This window comes from Macaca nemestrina, chromosome 3 (genome assembly GCF_043159975.1).
Source record: "Macaca nemestrina isolate mMacNem1 chromosome 3, mMacNem.hap1, whole genome shotgun sequence".
In the NCBI taxonomy this organism is placed as follows: Eukaryota; Metazoa; Chordata; class Mammalia; order Primates; family Cercopithecidae; genus Macaca; species Macaca nemestrina.
In genome coordinates, this window is record NC_092127.1 from 43,887,156 (window position 1) to 43,910,422 (window position 23,267).

At 41.1% G+C, this 23,267-nt stretch overlaps 1 protein-coding gene across 9 annotated transcripts in view; it reads left to right on the forward strand.

Annotated features, from left to right (window-relative positions):
* Positions 1 to 23,267, forward strand: part of LOC105463419 (zinc finger protein 827) — a 173,833-nt gene that overhangs the window by 91,323 nt on the left and 59,243 nt on the right. For all 9 annotated transcript variants that reach the window (XM_071092970.1, XM_071092969.1, XM_071092968.1 and 6 more), the window contains 2 exons: positions 1,085 to 1,142; positions 17,721 to 17,824. In XM_071092970.1, coding sequence (XP_070949071.1) covers positions 1,085 to 1,142; positions 17,721 to 17,824 — 162 coding nt within the window. The remainder of the gene's footprint in view (positions 1 to 1,084; positions 1,143 to 17,720; positions 17,825 to 23,267) is intronic.

Genomic DNA, 23,267 nt, shown 5'->3' on the forward strand with positions numbered 1-23,267 from the left:
TGCTTAAAGGTTGTCATCAAAGTCAGAGGCGGAACAGTTGCAACAACTGCAGTTTTCATGCTGAATCAGAGGAAAGCAGAAATTTTCAGCTGGGGAAAGATACAGTGGAAATAACTGTCTCTGCCCGTAGCTCTATGTGTGTGTGCGTGTGTATGCGTATGTATGTACTTACTAAGACCTCATTCAAATCACACCACATACTTGATATTTGTTACTGTTTCCCTTTGATTGGTTTTTCTTTTCTTTTTTTTTTTCTTTTTTCGAGACAGAGTCTCACTCTGTTGCCCAGGCTGGAGTGCAGTGGTGCAGTCTTGGCTCACTGCAACCTCCACCTCCTAGGTTCAAGCAATTCTCCTGCCTCAGCCTCCCAAGTAGCTGGGAGTACAGGCACATGCCATCGTGCCAGGCTAATTTTTGTATTTTTAGTAGAGACAGGGTTTCACCATGTGGGCCAGGCTTGTCTTGAACTCCTGACCTCAAGTGATCCACCTGCTTCAGCCTCCCAAAGTGCTGGGATTACAGGCGTGTGCCACAGCACCCGGCCTGATTGGTTGTTTTTGTTTTGTTTTGTTTTGTTTTTTGTGATGGAGTCTTGCTCTTTTGCCCAGGCTGGAGTGCAGTGCTGCCATCTCGGCTCACTGCAAGCTCTGCCTCCCAAGTTCACTCCATTCTCCTGCCTCAGCCTCCCGAGTAGCTGGGACTACAGGCACCCGCCACTATGCCCGTCTAATTTTTTGTATTTTTAGTAGAGACGGGAGTTTCACTGTGTTAGCCAGGATGCTCTCGATCTCCTGACCTCGTGATCCACCCACCTCTGTCTCCCAAGGTGCTGGGATTACAGGCGTGAGCCACCGCGCCCTGCCTGATTGGTTTTTAATAAAATATTTTTATGGATACTATCGACATGCTTTTAATGATTGTCTTTTCCAGTAAGATGGGGAGGATCTGGATGTTTAAAAAAGAAATCAAAAGGAAACCACAGAGGAAAAAGAGAAATGTTGAGGGTTTTTCTGCTTAAAGCTAAAAGATGCAAGTTGAGTGAGAACAACCTAAGAGGTATATGTTTCATTCTTTCTCCTTACAGAAAAAGTGAGCAAAGAGCACAATCATACAAAAGAAAACACCATCCGGACCACCACCAGGTAGGCGACTTTGTGTGGCGTTCCTCCAGAACACCCCATGTGGGCCACCAGCCCGTACTACATGTTGAACGCTGCTCCCCAAACCTCTTTCTCCCACTGGGTTCAAAGGAGTCACACCCTTTACCACCATTTTCTACCAAAATTTCTCGGTTGGTAGAAACAATACAGAAGTAAAGGAGGAAGACCACTAATATTTACTAAACATCTAATAGGTGTCACTTTGCTGGGAAATTTTCTGTATGTTATTGTTTTGTATTCCTGACAATAATTTTGTGAAGTAGATGTTATTATCATCCTCTCTGCAGAAGTGTCTTGGCCTGAGAGTTGAGCTGGGTGGCTCAGCTGGGACTCGGGGCTGGGTCTGTATCTCACGAAGGCCTCTTTCTGTCTTATTGCAACCCTGCTCCTGACTGCCTCTGTGACTATAGGCTGATAATTTGTCACCAAGGACATCCCACCTTTTTTTTTTTAACCTCCCAGCATTATTTGGAAGGCAAAGATTTTAAAAGAAGAAAAAAGATAATGCTTTTAAAAAATTGCAAGAAAATTGATATCATTCACCACTGTGGACAAGGGAGTTTTCCACTTGCCAAAGGCAGTCTAAGGAGGTCAGCCAATGTAGGCTGCCCACTGTCCATCTGCCATTGTGAGGAGAGGAGGACCAGCCACTGCTGCTGCTCCCATGGAGCCTTGAAGTCCACCCAAACCTGAAACGTTGTAGGCGAGAGCCAGCAGGTGAAAACCCCACCACTGCAGAAAAGGAGCTCAGGGGAAATGCATTCTCCACCTTTGAAGGAGCGTTCTCCACTTTCAAACCTCCCTCCAATTTCTGAGTTAGCCCAAGATATGAGCTTTACAGGATGATCAAGAGCAATACACACTTTTAGGATGAATAACTAGGAACAGTGGGAACTAGCTGGGAGCTACCAAGGAGTCTTAAAATCAAGGAACTTTGCTTTCCTGAGCAAACAGAGAAAGATTCTTTCTGATGGGAACAGCTGCTGGGTTTTGTTTCTAATTTTCTTGCAACAAAAGGTAAATGATATTTTTCTTTCTGATGTGTTATTAATTGACCTCACAGCATTATCAGGCCTGTGGACAGTACTCATTTAAACTTTAACTTGAGGTTTAAAAAAAAAATTCCATTAATTGGAGGTTAGGAATGTCAAATTTCAAAGAGCAATTAAAACAGAGCCAGCTTGCCTCACACTGGGTTTATTTTATTTATTTATTTATTTATTTTTATTTTATTTTATTTTTTTTGAGACTGTGTCACTCTGTTTCCCAGTCTGGAGTGTAGTGGCCCAGTTGTGGCTCACTGCAGCCTCCACTTTGCAGGCTCAAGTCATCCTCCCATCTCAGCCTCCCGAGTAGCTGGAACTACAGGCGTGTGCCACCATCCTCTGCTGATTTTTGTATTTTTTGTAAGGATGGGGTTTTTGCCATGTTGCCCAGGCTGGTCTCAAACTCCTGAGCTCAAGCTATGTGCCTGTCTTGGCCTTCCAAAGTGCTGGGATTACAGGGGTGAGCCACCGTGATCGGCTCACACTGGGTTTATATAGTATTAGGGAAAGGAACCTCGTTCTAATAGAACAGAAGAGTGGTATATATTAGTGTTGTGTCTGTATATAAGTATTCAGATAGAAAATGAGACTAGGAAGTTGGACTGCAGATTGTATTGAGAAATGGCTTTCGGGGGATGGAAAGGCTATTTTGTATATTAAGTTTGATGCCCAAATAGGAGATGTGAGCTCCCATGGAGTCCATCCTGCCCCCTCCTACATCTAACCTTAAAGCTATTTAGTATATTGCTTGTGTCTGTGGGTCTAAACATTGATGAAATTGGCTAGATTAGTAGACATTGAAAAACAGCAGACTAAAAGTAATAAATATTCATTTTAATTTGCTGCCATAGGATTCTTGAAGTGTTATAGGTTAAGTCCCCTAGAGATGGAGATTCTCGTGGAAGTGCTTTATTGAGGGAATGCTCTCAGAGGAACCTGCAAGGAGGTGATGGGGGCAGAAGAGGGAAGAAGGAGAAGGAGCTGAGAGCAAGGATGTGGTTTTAGCTGGTTTGTAACTTCAGCTCCATCCCCCAGGAAGATTCACTAGCTTCAATTAATCCCCTGCAGGGGATGTATAACCTCCCACATTAGGGGGTTCCAATGGGGACAGCAGTTCTCACTTATAGTTGTCAGGCAACACTTACAGCAACTCCAGGGTGGGTGCACTACTGCTGGAGGGAGGATGTGGGCAGGACCCCACTAGCATGATCTATGGAGGTTTCTGCTGGCTCTTTAAGATTACATAATATACAACAAAAAGATGTGCTGCAAGACCATATTATTTTATGCTTTTCAGGTGTTCTCTGGAAAGAGGTAAGAAGAGGCCCCAAATTGGCTCCATACAAGGACTTTAATGTGCCTCAAGCCTAAACTGCCTTGGCTGGAGCTGAAGCATGATTATAGGATAGAGGAGAAAAAAAAAGAAATTTAACCATTTGGCAAAAATGATGCAATCCTTAAATTCTTCTCTTGCTGGGAGATTATGAGTAAGAGGAAATCCGAATTAGAGCTTTTGCCCAAAGCGAAGGAAGAGGTTCTTCCTGTGAGCCCCCAGCATTATATGGTGTTTAGAAATCAGTGTTAAGGAATTTTTGGCTTATAATTCTACAAAGTCCTCGTTGTGTTTTTTATTTTTATTTTTTCCTTTGAGTAGAGGCAACTTGCTTGATTAGCCTATCCATAAATAGATCTCTTTTTTACCTCTCGCCTTATTATTTCAGGTGGAATAGAATCAAATCTTTATGCCAAGAAATCCTCTTTAACCTCAGTTAACTGATAATCAGAGACAGAAAAAACAATGCCAACTTTCTTTCTTCTTTCCGGACTCCTGTTTTAGAAGGAACTCTTACTTTGCACATACAAGATCAGTGTGTGGATTATGCTTTAAGGTGTGATTTGTGATACATTTCAAAAAGATTTACATCAAACCTCTGAATTTCTGTATCTTCAGATTTTTAAATACTAATGGAGTGTTTATTTAGTAATCATATCTTCTGTGTTTGATTTCCTAGAAGAAACTGACTCTTCAGAAGGACAGTTCATGATTGGAATCAAGTTCAGAATTTTTCGCACTTTGAGAGTAGTTAGGTATACTTAAGGTAGTTTCATTTGTAAAGGGCAGGTCTGGGATGCCAGCCTCAGCACAGCACGGAGATCAAGCCTTCCCTTGCCTTTCTCATGCTGGTAAATGCCTAGAATCTCCTGATCCTAGCGTCTGGATATCCAAGGACGTGAGGTGGGGAGAAGAGACACAAAACTGAAGAAAGGAGCTGATTCTATCCCTGCCTTTTATAAACCCACAGCTTCCCTCACAATTGTTTATCATTATTTATCTTGATGCTCATTTCAACCACAAGACTAAGGAAAAGTGTAGCAACCCAAGAGGAAACACTCTGTAGCTTGGCGTTCCAATACGTGCTTGCCAGTGAGTCATGGGAGTGCTGATGCCCGTGTCCTGCACCAAGAGAACACGAAGTCCATGGGTATGTGCTGTTAACTCTCCATCCCGTAAGGGTTGGTGACTGCACTTTCCTCATCATCAAATCCTCCCTTCTCACACCTGTCCAGTGGCAACTCTGCCCCTTGTTAATACCTCTGTTATAGGATGGGTAGATAAGGAGAGTGAAAATGATGGGAGACAGCATTCTTTGTTAGCGAATTTTTAAAGGGGTTTAGGTGAAGCTAAGGTTGAAACTAGTAACTACCAAGTTTCTGGATCACTGGATCTCTACCTCATTTTTAAAAACTCTTACAATGGAAAATTTCAAACATATACAGAAGTATCTGTCATCCAATCCAACAGTCATCAATTAATGCTTTATGATATTTTTATCTATCTCCCTCCTCTAATTCCCCCTCCCTGTAGATTATTTTGAAGCAAATCCCAGACATCATTTTAAGAACTGATGTGAGAATCCCCTTTTTTTTTAATCCTAAGAACTTAGACTCAGCTGCTTAAATTACAAAAATCTTCCCAAAAGTAAAAGAGAAAAACAATCCACCAAGGCACACCATGTAGCCAGGCAGAAAAATCAATCTACTTAGCAGCTGAAATGATTGAATCATGTGGTCCTGCTCACCAATGCCTTGACCCTGTCCCTCCACCCTTGTTTGTGTCCTCATTGGGGCACTTCCCATTGAATCAGTCCTTTAGATGGGACTTCACCGTAAATGCTAAAACAGCAGTCTCTTTCCCTGTTTAACCTCAGAGTCTAGAAAATTCAATCCAAGTGTAAAGAAGGCTGTGGGTCTCCTTTGAGATAGCGTGTGGACTGAGTATTCTTAATGCCACTCTATCCGACAAATGAGATGAGGAGAGTGTCCCGGCCAGACCCATGAGAACAGAAGGACCGAACATTTCAGACTAATAAAATCCTGATTTTTCTATTTCCTTTCCCAGCACAAGCCTAGGTTCTGCAGGGAGCAGATAACTAGCTATTATGATCATTTGGTAGATGAAAATACATGAGGCATGATATCATAATCAGATCTCAAAGTTTAATGGAATAAAAAGAAGATCTACATCCTTTGACATGGACCATCACCCAGCCAGATGCTGGATAAGATCGAAATAGGAAAATGGAACCCTAGAGTAAGAATCAGATAGCTCCTGGCAGGTGAATTGGACATGCTCGATGTTGTGTAACACCATGAACTTCAAACAATGGCTGCCAAGAACCCTCTCTTGGTTATTTGTTCTCTCTTTTCCCCATTAATAATTCAGTGTCCATGGGGGTATAAGATTGCAGGCCTATAAGAAATACTTTCTCACACCTGGCTTGCTTCGTTCCAAAAACAAGGAAGAGTTTGCCTGAATTGTTCTTTTCTCCATTACTAGACAAAAAGCGGAAGTGGGAAAATCAGAGAAAGATAGACTCATATCATGCTGTGCAGACCAATATTTAATTTGCCCAATTTTCAGAATTTGAAATGCAGGCTATTTTTCTGTGATTTAGATAATGGCACATAGTGTTTACTAAAAGACATATTCACTTGGAATCATCTAATGTAGAATTTTCCTTTGTGATGGTTCGGATGCGTGTCCTTAAATATTTATGATTCAGTAATAGAAATTGCACAAATTTGTAAAAGCATGATGTGCTGCCTCAATTTGCACAATTTTCCCTTTTCAGTTCTTCGGTAGGAGTAAGAGAATAATACTATATTACCTTAAAAAGTAAAACTGTTGCTTTTAGAGAACACTGAATTAGACAGAAGCAATTAAGAAAAGAAACCAGAAACAGAGCAAATGAAATTGATATCTAAAGAGGTCTCCATATATTCTCTTTACCCTTTACATGTTGTGACTTTAAAATTAAATGCAATGAGCATTCTATTTCTAAAGAATGGAAATTGCTACTAATTTCATGGAGTCCCTTCAGTTAGGACATTTATTTCTTTATGGTGAAGCCAAGGCTGTTTTGGGGCCTCATGGCACCATCGTACATTTTAAAGACTCCCTCCCTTAGTACGCTGCCATCTACTGGAATATTGTCACAATAAATCTGATGTCTGTGACGTTAATCATGCCCCTCTAGATGTGGTGCTTTTGTGCAGTGCACAGCCTACACCACTATCTGCAGCTGCGCTGACACACATGCTGACTTGAGAATCTTTTCAGTGGCATTCTTTGCTGTTTATCTTTGAGTTTCTATTTTTCAAAGAAATTAGAACTGACCCTTGAAAACAATGGAGATACACACACACACACACACACACACACACACACACACACACACGGCCTGAAATTACTTCATGCATTGTTGCCATTTGCATTTGTTTTTCCTTCCCATTTCACCAAGCCATTTCTCAGTTCTTTGTTCTATTCCTTTACTCCATTGTCCTATAGATATTTGCCCTCTACCATTTTTCCTCCATTCGTGACATCTATACTGAAATGTTATATTGAACAATATGCTTCTAGAATGGTTCAGTGTTGTGTTACTCTTAAGAGGCAAATTTAAATCTCCTTTTCAGGATCTGAAGAGGGCTGTGCCTTTCTTTTCATTTCTCATGGACACTCCTGTCTTTATTTCTACTGGCTTGCAATAGTATTCTCTCTTGTTTTTATGACTCCTAATAGTCAGGAATGAAGTTTAAATTGGTAAGTCTCTGTCAGTGGACATCCAGAGACTGTGTTCTCCTCTAGCTACCTTTGGTAGGTTATGCAAGAAAGATATAACCAAAAAGTATGTGTGGCTTAGGTGCTGTTCTTATCTGGAATTTTCTCTCAAGAGTATCTTCAGGATTGTTACTAGAAATGTATCAAGTCTTTCAAGGGTTGACCTCTGCGAAGCAGCCCTCTTGCATGATGTGGTGGGCCAGGAGATGATCCACATTTCACTAGCATCATCTGTAACTTCCACATGACAGAGGCTTGCGTCACTGCAGAGAAGACAAAGTTCATCCGTTCTCAGCTCACCTCAGCAGAAAGCTCTTCGTCTTTGTTTGTGTATAAAGTCAGATTCCTGCGGGAGATCCTCCACAAGCTGACATTTCAAGTATCCGGACGTGCAGGGTTCACTTCCTTGGTCGGTGGTTGGCTCTGGCTCCCCCGGTCTGGCCTCTCCACTGCAGCGGCCCTCGACAAGGCCTGGCATTGTGCTCCTTGTCCCGAGAAGTTTCCTGGCTCCACAGTGCATGAATGCTAGAGCAGCAGCAACAGGAACTTGTTCCTTGAAAACTTGGTGTTAGGTTATACATGTTGGCCCACCTTTAAGACAACCTGAAATAGGAAGCATTTATACTTTTCAAAGAAGAAAATACTAAACATGAACAATACGTTATATTTTCCTAAGATGCTCTACTTTTCTTCTACAATATTGCATACAACCTTTTCCTTCCATAGCTGTCAGACTTCTGAAACTGAAGCAGACTGATACTGAGGGTCATAACTGAGATGCAGTTGTTTCTGCCTGTGTCTTTTACAACTGTCCCTCAGAGCTTTCTCTTTAAAAGACCGAGTCTTTTCCAAAGTAAAGGATCCTAAACAGTAAAATGTAATAGTTGTTTTTAACTTTTAAAAGTATCTTATTTCCAGATAATATAGGAGCACATAAAGAAAATGTATTTTTAGTCCTACTACCTAGAGACAGCCACTGCTAAGTTGGTGGTGTGTATCCTTGCTGGATTTTTTTTTTCATTTATATATGTATAAATTCATATTTATAAGTATATATTTATATATGTATAACTGAATCCTACTACCTATACAGTTTTATAATCTTCTGTTTTCACCTAGCAATATATAAGACTGTCCATTTTTCCATGGACGTTCTCAATGTTATTCTTTTAATGTTTGCATAGTATTCAGTGTTTGTCTGCATTACAATTTATTTAATCAGTCCCTTGTTATTGGATATCAAGGGTCCCCCCCCCAAAAAATTGTTAATATAAACAATGGTGGGATAAAATGACTCAAAACAGTATTCACATTTTTCAGGCTATTGGTACAAATTGTCAAAATGACTTTTAAAAAGATGGAATCTGCAATTCTAACAGTTTTCATGAGAGACAGAGACAGAGGGAGACAGAATGTTTCAAAGTCCTGACCAACTCTGTGCTTATCATTAAAATTTTTTAATGATTGAAGGGTATAAAATTATATCTTCCATTTAAAGTCTTTCATTTATTGATTCCTAGTGCTCTTAAGCATTTTGTTCATGGAGAGACATTGGTATTTGCTCGTGTGTGTGTGTGTGTGTGTGTATGTGTGTGTTTTGGTTTTTTTTTGTTTGGTTGGTTTTTTTTGAGACAAGGTCTTGCCCTGTCGCCCAGGCTGGAGTGCAATGGCACAATCTCCACTCACTGCAGCCTCTACTTCCTGGGCTCAAGTGATCCTCCCACCTCAGCCTTCCACGTAACTGGGACTACAGGCATGCACCACCACGCTCGGCTAATTTTTGTATTTTTTGTAGAGACGGGGTTTCTGCCATGTTGCCCAGGCTGTTCTCGAATTTCTGGACTCAAATGATCCTCCTGCCTCGGTCTCCCAAAGTGCTGGGATTACAGGAGTGAGCCACCATGTACAGTCTTGTATTTTCTTTTACTGTCATTTCTTACTCTGTTTGGTGGCTTGTCTAGGTTGGATTTTTTGTTTAGTTGTTGCTATTGATTTTTTATTATTATGAAATGTTTTTACCAAAATAGAATAAGATAATGAATCATTATATTCCCATCACCCATACGTATTGAACATGTATCAACATTTTGCCGCACTTGGTTTACCAGTCCTTTTTCCTCCTGTATTTTAAGTCACATCCCAGATATCAAACATTCATTCCCAGATTCTTTGGTATATATCTCTGAAAAGTAAGGAGATTTTCCATGATACTCTTTCACATCTTACAAAATTAACAACACCTTTAGTTTTTCATTGCTGTAAAGTTTCTGTTTCATTGGCCCCAGCCAAGTGTGCAGCCGCATCAACGGAACTGGAGGAGAGGAAACCCAGCTTAGCTGCCTTGTCATCTCCAAAAATTAAAGAAGAAAATCTGCTGCCTATATGCTTGTAGAGTGATGGAGTACACTTGAGTCCCCTCTGCCCACAGGCCCATTTAGAAACCCACTGAATCTGCAATGCCAGCCTCAATTTTTAGATAAATGTCCCAGCTGAAACTTGCGAATGTATAGGAATAATCCAAGTTTTATTCACAACAGCCCCTCTTTCTTTGAAAATGTGTGAGCCCAACATGATCAATGACTGAGTTTTCAGGCCTAACCCGCTGGGGCCACAGGAGGTCCTTGTTATGTCCCTTGTATGGTCAAATAAGGAATTTTCTCTTTCAGATGGTCGGGGTTGTCTTCAGGGCGGAGACTCACAGTCATTTTTAATCTTGGGCACTCTTGTCCACCCCCACATTACCTAACCTGCCACCCGGGGTCCTTTTCATTACAATAAATAAAATCCCTTAGGAACAGGGGTTCCCATTTCTGTGGTATTGAAAAGGGAAGGGCAATGTTCATGTGTACCATGAGAACTTTTCTTTCGTTATAGATTACCTTTTTAATTGACTGTAAGAATATTGGTAAGACAACTGGCCCTGACTGTTATAGGTAACATGTTAATATCTGGGCACATTTCAGAAGCAACAGCTATACAACTGCTTATTCAAAGTGAAAATGAGGAAGTTAGGAAGACCACACATGGTCCTAGGCCACATGGAGTGATTGCTCCTGCAGAACAAAAGGACTGTATCAGGGTTTTCTTCTATATTTCACATGATACTGATGCAACTGTATAGAGTGTTTACATTTTACTTTTTAAAGTGTTTGAAATTCTTTTACAAAAATATGTAGAACTAAGCAGTTAATATATTTCAAATACAATTACTTATAAATATGTTACACAACATGTACATATATAAATATATAAAAAGAAATGTTAAGCATCTATTATTTTAAATTATTAGCAAATAAAAGGAAGTAATATTTGAGAAAAACAAAATCACTAAAGTGAAGAAAACTGCGTTAATCATGAAAATTAAGTTGAAAATGAAATACTGTTATTTGATATTTTCAGAAAGTGAAATATGTAAAAATAAAGTGTTTTTGTTTTTGAGTTGTGAGCTTATTTTCATGTAAGCTATTCCAGCTTCTCGAAGAATGTCTTCTCACCTTAAAGTGCTTGAGGAAATGTTGAGGAGATAGTTATAACTAATACAAAGATTTCCTTTATTACTTATCTTTGAATAAACCCACCTTTCTTATTTGATGTGTTTAAGAAGCATTAAAAAAAAAACAAAAACAAAAACAAAAAAAAAAACACCTCTTTTGTCCTTTGGCAAGGCCTGTAATCTGTTATTATTAGCAAGCTCTAGTTTTTGTTCAAAGAAAACATTTCCAGTTTGTTCTCATTTCCTTCAGTTTCATTATATGAAACATAGATATGGAGATCCCATATGCAAGTTACCTGTATCCATTTTAATTCTGTAACATGCATATTTCACATATTCAAAATATTTTTGAACTAAAGTCAGATTAATTCTTGACATAACTTTGGTCTATTGCCTGCCTTTTCTTGTGGCTTTTGGAGACATGGAAAACTGTTTTCTCAACTACTGCTTCCTGTTCACTTCAAAATGTTAATGCCGTGTGTCACTCCTGGAGGGTTTCTTAAGGTCTAAGTGATTCAGAGGTCAGAGTTTTTAAAATACTGGCTCAGTGATTTTGGACAAATCTATGGCATTTCAGTTCTTAAAAAATAACATGATGTATCAACATGGAAAACCAGTATTGCAGTGGCTTAACAACTGGGACTGAGTAGAGAGGAGGAAGACACTGTTACCAGGAAGGATAGAAAACCACCTGGTGAGGGGCCCAGGGGCTGAGGTCGGCTGGGGAGCAGGTAGCAGTTAGAGAACACGCTGAACACGTTGGCTCCCACAGAACTATTCTACCCCACACTGGGACTTCAGCTCTCTTTTTGCAATATATAGTTTCTCAGACATATATCTAAGTGAGATAACTTGTTTTAAAAATTTCCTTAAAGTAATGCAAAAGAAAATTAAAAATTACCCCAGATTCTTTCAGACATGTTTCACCCAGCTCTCGAAAGAAATCTGTAAACCCTGTTAGGTCACATAATATATGGCTGAATATATATATGATAATTGAGTACTTTTACTTGATTAAGTCACTGAAGAATTTTTTTTTTTTTTTTAAGATTCACTATTTTAAAAAAATTTACTAAGGTAATTTGTCTCTGCACAGACAGAAGTCAGACTACCACTTTAGGATGACTTGCTAGAAACTCTTACATTTAATAGAATTTCATGCCACCCTGATCTATCTAGTCCCTTCTGAGTTCTAAGTAAAAACTCATTACAGTGCAGTCTTTTTTTCTTTGTTTAATCTTTTTCTTTTCTATTTGTCATTCCCAAGTTTAGTCTTGAAAGTTACTATCTCTTAGAGAAAAAAAAAATGTTTCTTCTCTATTGCTCCTTTAAAACTGTTGTGTCATTACCAAAGCAAGGTCTTTTCTGAACTTTCTCTCACAGTCTGTACTCACCTTTTCTTTTTTCTTTTGGTTTTGTTGTTGCTGTCAAAATGAGAATCCCTATAATGTTTGGTTTCAGTGGTGGCACTTGGGGAGGGTTGGTTTTAGGTAGATGGGCCTTCGCTTCTGCATGAGGCAGAACTCCCTGTTGGCCATCAGGTGTTAAAGGTGGAAATACTGGTGTCACGATAGGCACTTAGCAGAATGTATCGCTGTTTAGAGCCATCATCCTTTATGGCCTGTTTTATTATTTATTGTAAATCTTTTCCTTTCTCAGCCCTGTGCTGCTGACCCCACATCCCATGCCTGGCCTGGAATTGTCCACTCACTATGACACCCCTGCCCCTTCATGTCTTAGCCCTTAGATTTTCTACAGGAGAAAAATCAAAATATACTTTCCACAGCCATTTCACTTGTATCCAGAAAAGAAACTCAAGTAGATAAAAGTTGTATAAGATCGTATTTTCAAAACCCAGGGAAATTAACAGGGGGCTTGGGCTCTTTGATGTCCATACCATCAACTTCCAGATGCTGCTACTGAATAGTTACTGAATATTTATATGAATTATGTAAGTCTTCCAGGTAGCCAGTCTTTGACCCGGGCCAAAGGGAATATGTTGTGATAGATGATGATTTTGTTGAGTGAAAATAAGTGACGATTCCCTCCCCATTAGCTGTTAATTTCCACCCCCTCCTCTATCAACTTTTTACCAAAAATATTAACCAGAAATAAATCTCTTTTTTTGCTTTCTTCCACTTCCTTGGCTTACTTTCTGAATGGAGGGGCTTTTTCATAATCAAATGACTAAAGTCTAGGCAGGCGAAGATTCAGAAGCAAGGGCTATATGGTGTTCACAAACTGGCTTCTTTTCTGGAATAGTGGGTGACTGGCTGAAGTTACCAGTTGGAGGACAGCACAAACATGCTTTGGGGCACATCGTAAAGTCCAATACATTTCATGGATTGTTTTACTCCCTGGGAAGATGCAGCCTGCTTCATCCTGTGTCCGGTGCCTCCTGGAACTTGCCTCTCCACTGCCCACTGCCAACAGTGACAGTCACTGAGCAGCATGAACGAGGTGTCAGCCTCACCACCCCTTACTGAAGTGCTTTGTCCACCGCAAAGCTGGGTGTCACCTGAGAACGGATGTGCTTCTGTACTTTACAGTCACTGTGAGGCACAGGAGAAGAAGAAGAACTTATATACGACCCAGCATTCTAAAAATGAATGGGACAGAGTTACACATGGAGTATCTTCTGTTTTCTTAGTACCTTGTGCAGAGAGTTAAGAATAACCAGTGTTATTGGAGACCTAATCCCATGAAGCAAGCTCTGCTCTATAGGGCATGCTCCAAGTTTAGTTTTTTCTCCTTCCTGAAGCATGAAGCTAATCTGGGCACTAGAAGGATTAATACACAGATGTGTATGTAGCCATAGTGCCACCATGTGCTTTACAGCTTTGGCGAAATAGAAGCTTACAAACAACTAACGACCTCGTTACCCTTCCTTCTTCATTTAGAGTTAATAGCAGAGACAGGCTTGCTCTCGGAAGCTGTAGGTACAGCAGTGGCAAATGTTTAGAGTTGCAAATTGACCAGGCCCACGAGTGACAGAAGTTTTAGAAAATTGGGGCGTATCTTAACTTCTATAGGGAAATAAAGACAAAAATTATTTTTACTTGCTCTATTTCTCAATAGAAAAGTCTTTCCACTTCCTTCAGTACCTTTACATTGAAATGACTGGTGCCTACTCCCCTCCATCACCCCCTTCTCTTTCTCTTCCTTTTCTCCATCTGTTCCAAGGATTCATGTCCGTAAATTCCTTAGGTGTTAACGGACCAACGAAAGGCAGTGTAGCTGAGCGGGAAAGAGTGCAGATGTGGAAGCCAACGTGCTCAACTCATGGGCATGAACAACTACCTAACTTCTTTGTGCCTAAGTCTCCACATCTGTAAAACAGGGATAATGCAGTAGTCCTTCCTTATCCACAGGGAATATGTTTCAAGACCCACAGTGGTTGGCCAGGCCCGGTGGCTCATGCCTGTAATCCCAGCACTTTGGGAGGCCCAGGCAGGCAGGTCACATGAGGTCGGGAGTTCGAGACCAGCCTGACCAACATGGCAAAATCCCATCTCTACTAAGAATACAAAAATTAGCTGGGCATGGTGGCACACGCCTGTAATCCCAGCTACTTGGGAGGCTGAGGATGGAGAATTGCCTGAACCCAGGAGGCGGAGGTTGCAGTGAGCCAAGATTGCGCCACTGCACTCCAGCCTGGGTGACAAGAGCAAAACTCTGTCTCAAAAAAGAAAAAAGACCCACAGTGGTTGCCGGAAACCTCAGATAGTGCTGAACCCTATATACACGATGCTTTTTCCTATGCATACATATGGTAAAGTTTAATTTATAATTTAGGCTTAGTAAGAGATTAACAACCGTAACTAATAATAAAATAGGACAATTAGAACAACATTCTGCATAACAGTATTGTTATTCTGGATTAAGAGTTATGTGCATATGGTCTCGCTCTCAAACTATCTTATTGTACTGTACTGTGGATAACAAATCAGAAAGCCAAACCATGGATAAGGGGGGACTGCTATAATAATGGTAGCTACTCTGATAGGGTTCTTATGAGGACCAAGTGAAGTTAATACACACAAAGCACCTTCAATCAGTGCCAGATACTTAGTGTTTGTTGCTAGTATTTATTGAGCATGTACTATGTACTGAGGACTTTAACATGAAACATCTCATTTGAACCCTTACAGCACCCCTCTAAAAGATGGCATTGTTAAACCTCTTTTTCAGTGATGAAACTGAGGCTAGAGGAGTTATTGACTGGACAAAGGTCCCTTACCTATGAAATAACCAATATGAAATTCAGACTCCAATTTTTCTGATTCCAAACTTTCTGCAAAACCACCACACTCCCTACCTCCTGGCATGAACGGATCCGAATGCAGAGCATGGCGGCTGCATGTTTGGTCTGAGACCAATTCCCTGTTAACCTAATGTCTTCTCTCTGTAGCTAAGACTTACACCAGCCTTAAGCTGCCTTGCCTTCTGAAAGTTTCTCCATTGATTCTTTGCCCCGTAGAAACATTGGCAGCCCTTTTGTGCATTTTTAGTATCCAGCAGCACTCCCTTCTAATTCTCTGCTCCCTCAGAAGAAATCTCTTCTTTTCTATGCAGGATAAAGCTGGCATCCAGGGTAGAAAATTATTTTGAATGTTGTTTCCCTCAGTGATTGTCTCCCTTTCCATTCAGTTTCTTCTGAGCAGCTCAGTGATAATAGGGCTCCACTCCTCACATCAGCAGGAATCTGCACTTTTGAAGAGAGCATGTGAAGACACAGCGCTAGCCCATTGCCACTACTTAGCAAGACCCAGGAGACTACTGCCACCTCATAGCACAGCAGCCTCTGCTCGCTTCACCTAGAAAGCTAAGTGAAGGTTATTCTTAAATGTACCTGTGGTCTTGACCAGCCCTCTCTTTTAAACTCTTCTTCGACCTGCAAGTGTCGCTGCTGGCTGGCGATGTTGGCCACTAGCATCACCATGTCCCATCTGGACTGCTGCACTGGCCACACGCCTTGTCCTCTGCAAGTCCCCCAGGCCGCACTGCCTGCTGCAGCCACATGGAGCTTTCTGAAACTGAAGTCCGGTTCCCTGATCCCCTTACCTAAGACACTGCAGTGCCCTCACTACTGCTGGGACAAAGCCATGATCACGGCACACAGGGTCCAGCCTCATTTCCCTCCACCATGGGCCTTCCTCCAGCTCTGCAGGCTGGCTGTGCTCTCTCCCAGTGCTGGGGCCACCTTCCCCAGCTCCTTGAAACAAACGCTAAGGACCCTACTGTCCATTCCGCTCATGGTGGCTTTTGCAGGAAGGCCCTTCCTGGGCTCCCCGGCCAGGCCAGGCCCCGTGGTCACACTGTGTCCCCTCCTCCACTGCCTTAGCCACCCTTGCAAGTTATGAGATGTTTGGTAGAAAGCGACATATCTGCCCCTTTGCTTCTCCCCACTTTCTGCCTCCTACTAGCCTATAGCCAGTGTTCACTTCTTAAGCCTATTTAAATTGTTTTGTGTTTAAGATACAAAGAAAAACCATGGCATACAAAGTGGTGCTAAATCTAGCCTAACATAGTCATGTAAAACTGTATTATCTATCAATGTATGTTTTACTTTAAAAAAAGTGTCTTCCGTTTTCATCTTAACATTCTCTTTTTAAAATGGAATAATAGCAACTATAGCCTTGTGGCATGTTTAGCAAAGCAGCACTAGTCCTGGTAGTCCTAGGCTTGGTCTGTTGTTCTGCTCCAGATCTGCTATTTTGCCCAGGAGAGTGGTTGGGGGTAGTGATCCCTCCTGGCTGCGTTTCCCCGCCTTCTGGGAAGGTTCAGCCAATCAGAGGCACTGGTGAGAGGTAGGGGTGGGACTTAAGGTAGAACCTGGGTATTTATCTCCTCTAGTGCTCCACCTCCCATGACCTGGGCTCCATTTATCTCCTCCTTTTGTCCCTCCAGCCTCAGGGTGGCAATGGCTTCCTGCCCTTCTTATCTCTGGGCTGTGTTACTACCCCATGGAACTTCCACTATATGGGTACCCAGTTCCTATGGTTGAATTTCTTCTGTTGTAAATAAATAGGGCTTTCCATTTTCTAGGTTGGACTCTGATGGATACTCTAGTATTCTCATATGTGATCGTCGTACTTGTTCACATTTTATTTTAGAGGCCTGGAAGATGGACCCTGTGACCGAGTTAGAATCCTCTGATTAAAAACTTCCAATCCTTTGTGTTCACTATGGTCATGGTTTTAGGGGGAACCCTGGCAGGATGTCTGGTGACCCTAGTTCTAGTTCTAGCTGAGTCACTAGGGGAGCTTAGGATCACTCAGGTCAGGGCCTCTCTTTCATGTTAAATGAGTTAGCTCCTTCGGGTCCCTTCTGGCAGCCCCATTTTCTGACTTTAACTCCTTCAGAACCAACACAATTTCAAGTTGCAGTTGTCATTTCTGTGGGGACCGGTGACATGTTTCCTTCAGTGTATGGGTCCCTGGCCCCAGCCATCTGTCTTGATGTGTGCAGTGGGTCCCTGAGGGATCAGGTGACAGAATATGGGTGAGCCAAGGCAACTCCATCTCTACTGGGAAAACCACAGACAGGCCCTTTCTGATTCTGACCCAGGCAGGGCACAACACACACACAGAGAATAGAGCAAGAGGAAAATGTACTGCTCAGCTGTCCTCCTCTACGGGTTTAACAGTGTTTCAAAGATGATGTTTCATATATTCCCCCCAAATATAAAACCCATAGGCAGAAGGTACAGCCGGCACTTGTCTGATGTAATGACTTTTCTTTTTCTCCATTTTAAGCACAATCTTCTTATATTCACTGAACACCATTGCAAACAACACCTTATCCAATATTGCATATGTATGTATTTGGGGCCAGGTGCTCTGGGTGTCTTAAATAACTTTAATTTACTAAACCTCACTCCCCCTCCCCCACCCCAGCCCTTTCTTTTCAGAAGACACATTTAGACAATCACCATTCACCTCCAATTCAAAAGAACTGCTGCCCAGTGAATCTGTGCTGCACGGAAGAATATCAGCTCCAGGTATGGAAACATTGTTGGCTTTGCTTCTGCTGTTGATTGCTTAAGAATTACTTTCCTGAAACGTGTGAATTTTCAGATACTTTCAGCTTACGGATGTAGTTATTCATATAAAGCTAGGTTTTAGAAAAGGAGGAGAAACTCAATTTAAGCTACAAAAGTTTATTAAAATGTTTACAGTAATAAGCCTCTTCATCTTTGCTTTAAGAGCTTATTGTTCTTTACCTGCTGATATTTCACCCACATAATGAATTTCTTTTTCTTTAAAATAATGAAGTATAACCTGAAAATAATTTGCTTCACACATTGTATTTCAGGCTGGCAGCCAGGAATATAAGGGAGGGCAGTGGCGAGAGCGCTAGTCCCCAGTAGGGCAGGTCATGACCCCAGGGGGTGTGGCCCCCACAAAGACCACCTCAGTTTGCATGGAAACAAGACAGCTCATTGAGGAAACCTTGCCACCCAGACTTTTGTCTCTCTTCTTGGCCATAGTATCTACATATATCCATCCAGTGCTCCATTTTGCCATCTCAGCCATCAGCACATCATTTTTTATCCATTCTTCCTTTCTTCATTTCTCCTTTCCCGGGTAGAAGGAAGGATGTGCTTGCTGTTCCTTATCCACAACATGGCCATCCTGGAGGGCTTATGTGTGTGTTCTCAGAGTTATTGTGAAATGAGAACATCTGAGAACCGCTGCACTCTAGTTCATACTCCTTACCCATACCCACCTATCTAGCTGCCAGGAAACTTCTGCCAGTTGCTACCTTGCCTCCCGGCTGTGGAGAGGATCTCCGCAGCACTCGGTAGCCTCCATCCGCATTCATTTGTCCAGGAGACCAGGGCCGCCTGGGTGCAGGGCAGGACTCACAGCCGGGTTGTTGGCCCCGCAGCCTCTTCAAGAATAAAGTCCAAGTCTCCTCCACATACTCAGGGAGCCCTGTTTCCCAGGGCACTGGAGAACTGATGAATTTGCAATGCAGAAAGAATTCAGTAACATCTGAAATATTGGCCTCGGGTATCACAGGTCATTGGAAATGGCTTGTGACAAACTGGGGGTGGAGGATGGGGGTGGGGAAGAAAACTGTCATTCTTGAGTCTCATAAGGGTAGTTCCATTTCTTCTCATCGCCACATATTCAGCCAAAGAATCCAGATACCTGCATGCTTTTTAGCTTTGCAGGCAGGGCTTTTCTATTCAAACACCAGAAATAACATGCTTACACAAAAACATATTACATAATGGCTGGTTCTAGAGGTGGAGAGAAATTTTGCCTAGTTTATGTCTTCATACTCAAACAGGGGCTCTTGGAACTACTGTTTACTTCCCACAGTGTCATTTTGAATAGCCATCTCCCTGGTCCCAAAATTATTGCCCTGCTGTTAAGTTGATGAATTGGGACTTTCTAATGTCAAAATAACTGCCTAGGAATTGCCTGTCAAAATGCTGTGACCCATACGGCCAGCATCCCATGATATATATACAAACCCTGCACTGCTGGCTTAATGTTTGACTTGGCTGTATTTAAAGCAGGGTTTATCGGTCAAGTTAAAACTTGACCTAAAGAGTGATTTCGGTATATGTTTAACTGTGCATGGGGGGGTTTCTGTGATTTGGTTGATAAACTTATGTTAGACATTAGATGAACTTACACTTTAAAAGCTTAACTCTTATTTGGGGGAGAAGGTCAGCATAACTGAGATTTTTAAAATGTAAATCCGTCCTGCTGAAAGATAATCAATCTACCGTACTTCACTAAAGCCTTTCTTTGGGTAGAGAAAAGCAAAATGACTACATTTACATTTTGTTAAAATAAGCAGCTAAAAAAAAAGACCTTTTTTGTTTTAATAAGCAAGGTGAAAATGCTTTGGGAATGGGTTAAAATTAGAAAAAAAATTAAAATGATAGGATCAACCTTGTGGTCACGAAGTTCTCATAATCTGAAGACAGTTTTATAAGGATGGCCTCAATAATTTGAACTAATTGTGGAGAAGAAGTCTGAATTAATCAAAGTTAGCAGTGTGGAGACTTTTAAAGAAAACTTATTTCTTTCAAGTCTGGACAGTGATAAGTGGCCATGGATAAATATACCTACTATATATCCTCAATCCCTTAATCACAATTCTGAAATCGAAAAATCCCTACCAAACAAAATTTTTTTGTATAAATATTTTGTAGCAAAACCTAATGGGAGGCTATTTACTGTCCTTATTTATTGCAACAAGGGGTGAAATTTATATATTTTGTTGCAGAACTATCAGTGCACTTGACTATGAAGTGTTGTTCCAGGCCCACTGGGATGTTACATAAAGTGTGTTTTATGCACCATGTTCTGGTCCTAAAAAGAGAAAGAAGTATGAATCCCAAATTACATCTGCCCCCAGGGGATTCAGATAAATATTGTGAATCTACATTTATTTTAGTAATTGCTAAATTCTGTGCTGGGAGCAGGGACACTGAAGCTACAGTTGAGGATCTTAGAGTTCTGGAGTATAAGAGTCATGGGTTCTCATAGAACATTTCATCTGGGATAATAAGATTGGAGTGTGAAAGGAAAAAATGAAAAGAAATTTTTGAAAGACCAATCCGGCAGCAGATTACTGATTCATTGGAGAGGGTTGGGGGCAAAAGACAGGAGCCCAGCCAGGATCCTCTAGTTCCAGGGCAGCTTTATTAATGAGGGCCTGAGTTAGAGAGAAAAAGAGGAGTGGGGTGGGAGAAGCAGACAGAGGATGAGTTGGCTGGTTGAAGACTGGTTAGCTTTGCTAATAAGCACGTTGAATTAGGAAATGATAGTGGCTGTGCAGAAATGGGGAAGCCAGAAAAGAGACAGCTGGCTTTAGTGACTAGGTAGAAAATGATTTGTTGTTAGTATACAAATGAAAGCCTCAGAATCTTTAGAAATCTTCTCTTAGGTAGTTTAAACATTACTATTAAAAAACTCTTTCTACCCTTTATTTACTTAGCAAACCTCTTCTTTCAGCAGATAATGCAAAAATAAATGTCAGCACAGAGAATTCTCTCAGATTCCCAATTAGTAGAGACCATAATTAATGAGATATAATGTGCCTAGTTCCATTTCCCTTGCAAATGCTGAAAATACATAGCATTATTTCAACAATATATACAGCATTGGTATATAGTTATGTCCCTTCTACCAATAGGATGAAGAGTCCAGATGCCTTCAGATTAAGACCACAGGGTAAGGAGGTGCCAGAAGAGAATATCATTTAGGGCGTAACAGCTGCTGGGCCAAGGGGATCCATGGTATCCTCAGTGTGTTGTGCTTGTGTTTCAGGCCTGTTGGAGAAGGAAGCCAGCAGTGAGGGGGATTGCAAAGTAGGGAGAGGTTGGTAGAACTGTGGACTGTGAAGAAATCGAGAATAGCACAGTTAACTGGGCATTTGCCTTCGGCAGATGGCATCTGAAACTCACAGCTGCCACCGTCCCAGAGAAACAGAATAAACACAGAGCTTCACGGTGTCCTGGCTGCGGTTGTTGCCAGTATTTCTAGACTGACTTTCCTGAGAACTAAAGAATGCTCATGTTAGCCAAGACCTAACATTTTCACTTGCTGCGAATGTCTTAGGCAGAGGTAGCATCAGGAATCTTTAATAAAATGGTGAGTTAAAAACTGCTGTCACCTTCTGTGGGAGGGATGTGGGGACAAAATATCCTTCGAGCCATAAATAGATTACTGAATGTACCCTGGGGGGTGATGTTGCTGCTGGTGACTTTACAAAAGAAATAAAAGAGCTTTCCTATCATGGGGGAGATAGAAATTACAGACTACGTGTAATTTAATGTGCTTTATTTAATTTATAGTTGTCTCACTTTGTGCAAGATTTACATCAATAGAAGAAAGATTCCGAGGTCAGGTGATTTTCGGGGCACGTGGGTAATTCTGTATTAAAAGAAGACCCATTGCCATTGTACCTGCAGCTGTCCCTGTTTCCCATCATCTTGCTGTAAGCAAAGGCTGTTAAGAGAAGAATTTATATCCCAGTACTGCTTTTAAACAATGTGGAGCTTCCATTCTGTGTTATTATGATTTTGAAGTCACAGTATGTTTGCTCTGTATTAAGCCAAAAAACAAAAACACAACCAGGGCGGGTGTGAAGGAAAATGTGGGTCTCCATGGAATTCTCTCCGAGTGTTTGGAGTCCCCGATGCTTCCGTGTGTTATTTCAGATGCAGCCCGGAGTGAGATGATGTAAAGCACATCTGCAATTATATTCGTCAATCCCTTTCCTCATTATTTCCTAACTTGCATTTAAAAAAAAAAAAAAAAACTCATTTTGTTGGTTTTGTTTATAACGTACAAACAAGAAAAGATGAACATCAGCACCCATCACAAAAACAAGCTTTTTATGATAGGCAGGGGGAAGTTTTAGTTTCTTTCAGGACCTGCTATGCCAGTCAGAATTTCATGTTCAATCAAAAGTCTGGTTTGGAATTGTCTGCCTTGTCCCCAATCTTGTTCTTGATCCATTTTCCCCTCTCTGGTCTGCATATCAATCTAATATACTGTGTCATATACTTTCCTGAAATCTGAATAAATGATGCCTTGCATTGGAGTGCCACCTGCAACTAGCTCTCAGCCTGACACACTCCTGGTCAGATGTGAATGACCTCTTTAAGACAGTTGGCTTAAAAAGATATGTCTCAATGTGTGCATGTCACCTTCCTTTGTGTTAAGACTTCCGACTCACGCCTCAAGAGAGAGAGACACACATATAAAACTGTCTTGGATTATATTACAGCAAACTATTTTCTTCAATCCATTCTCAAACACAGCAGATTCTTTTTCAATTTAGACAAAGTCATAGATAAACAATAGAACATTGGATGTTGGTGTGTATCGTTTTGTAACTTGAGCTCCTTTGTGATGAGACAAATTCATTTTGTACAGAGAAAGAAGCTAGCAGTTTCAAGGATCTATTAAATTGTCAGGCACAGGACATATGTCATCTCATTTTTAATTCTGGAAACAACTCATTGAGATATAGGAATTATCCACAATTTACAAATTACTACCTGGAGGTGTAGAGAGATTTAATAACTTGTTCAAAGTCATACAGTTGGGGAGGGGCAGGACAGGAATTCAGACCCAGAACTGCACAGCACATTTTCTCTCTTTCTGCCCTATCTTGCTGCCTGCTAAGTCAGAAAATGTGTCACCAGACACTGACCAAAAGGAGCACAACTCCCAGTGTTGCCCACATTTACCCCAGCTGTCGGCATTTTAAGTATTACTGATGCACCGTCTTCTTTTAGTTAGAAATAAAAATTAATCCTTTAAGTAAGATACTGCAATAATTTATAAGTACTTACTGTTGATTAACAGAATTCTACTTTTATTCTCTTCTATTTCTATCTTTACTCTCTTCCTTTAATGCTTTGATATCTAGTAATATCATAGTCACTTGGAACGTTTCTTTCAGTT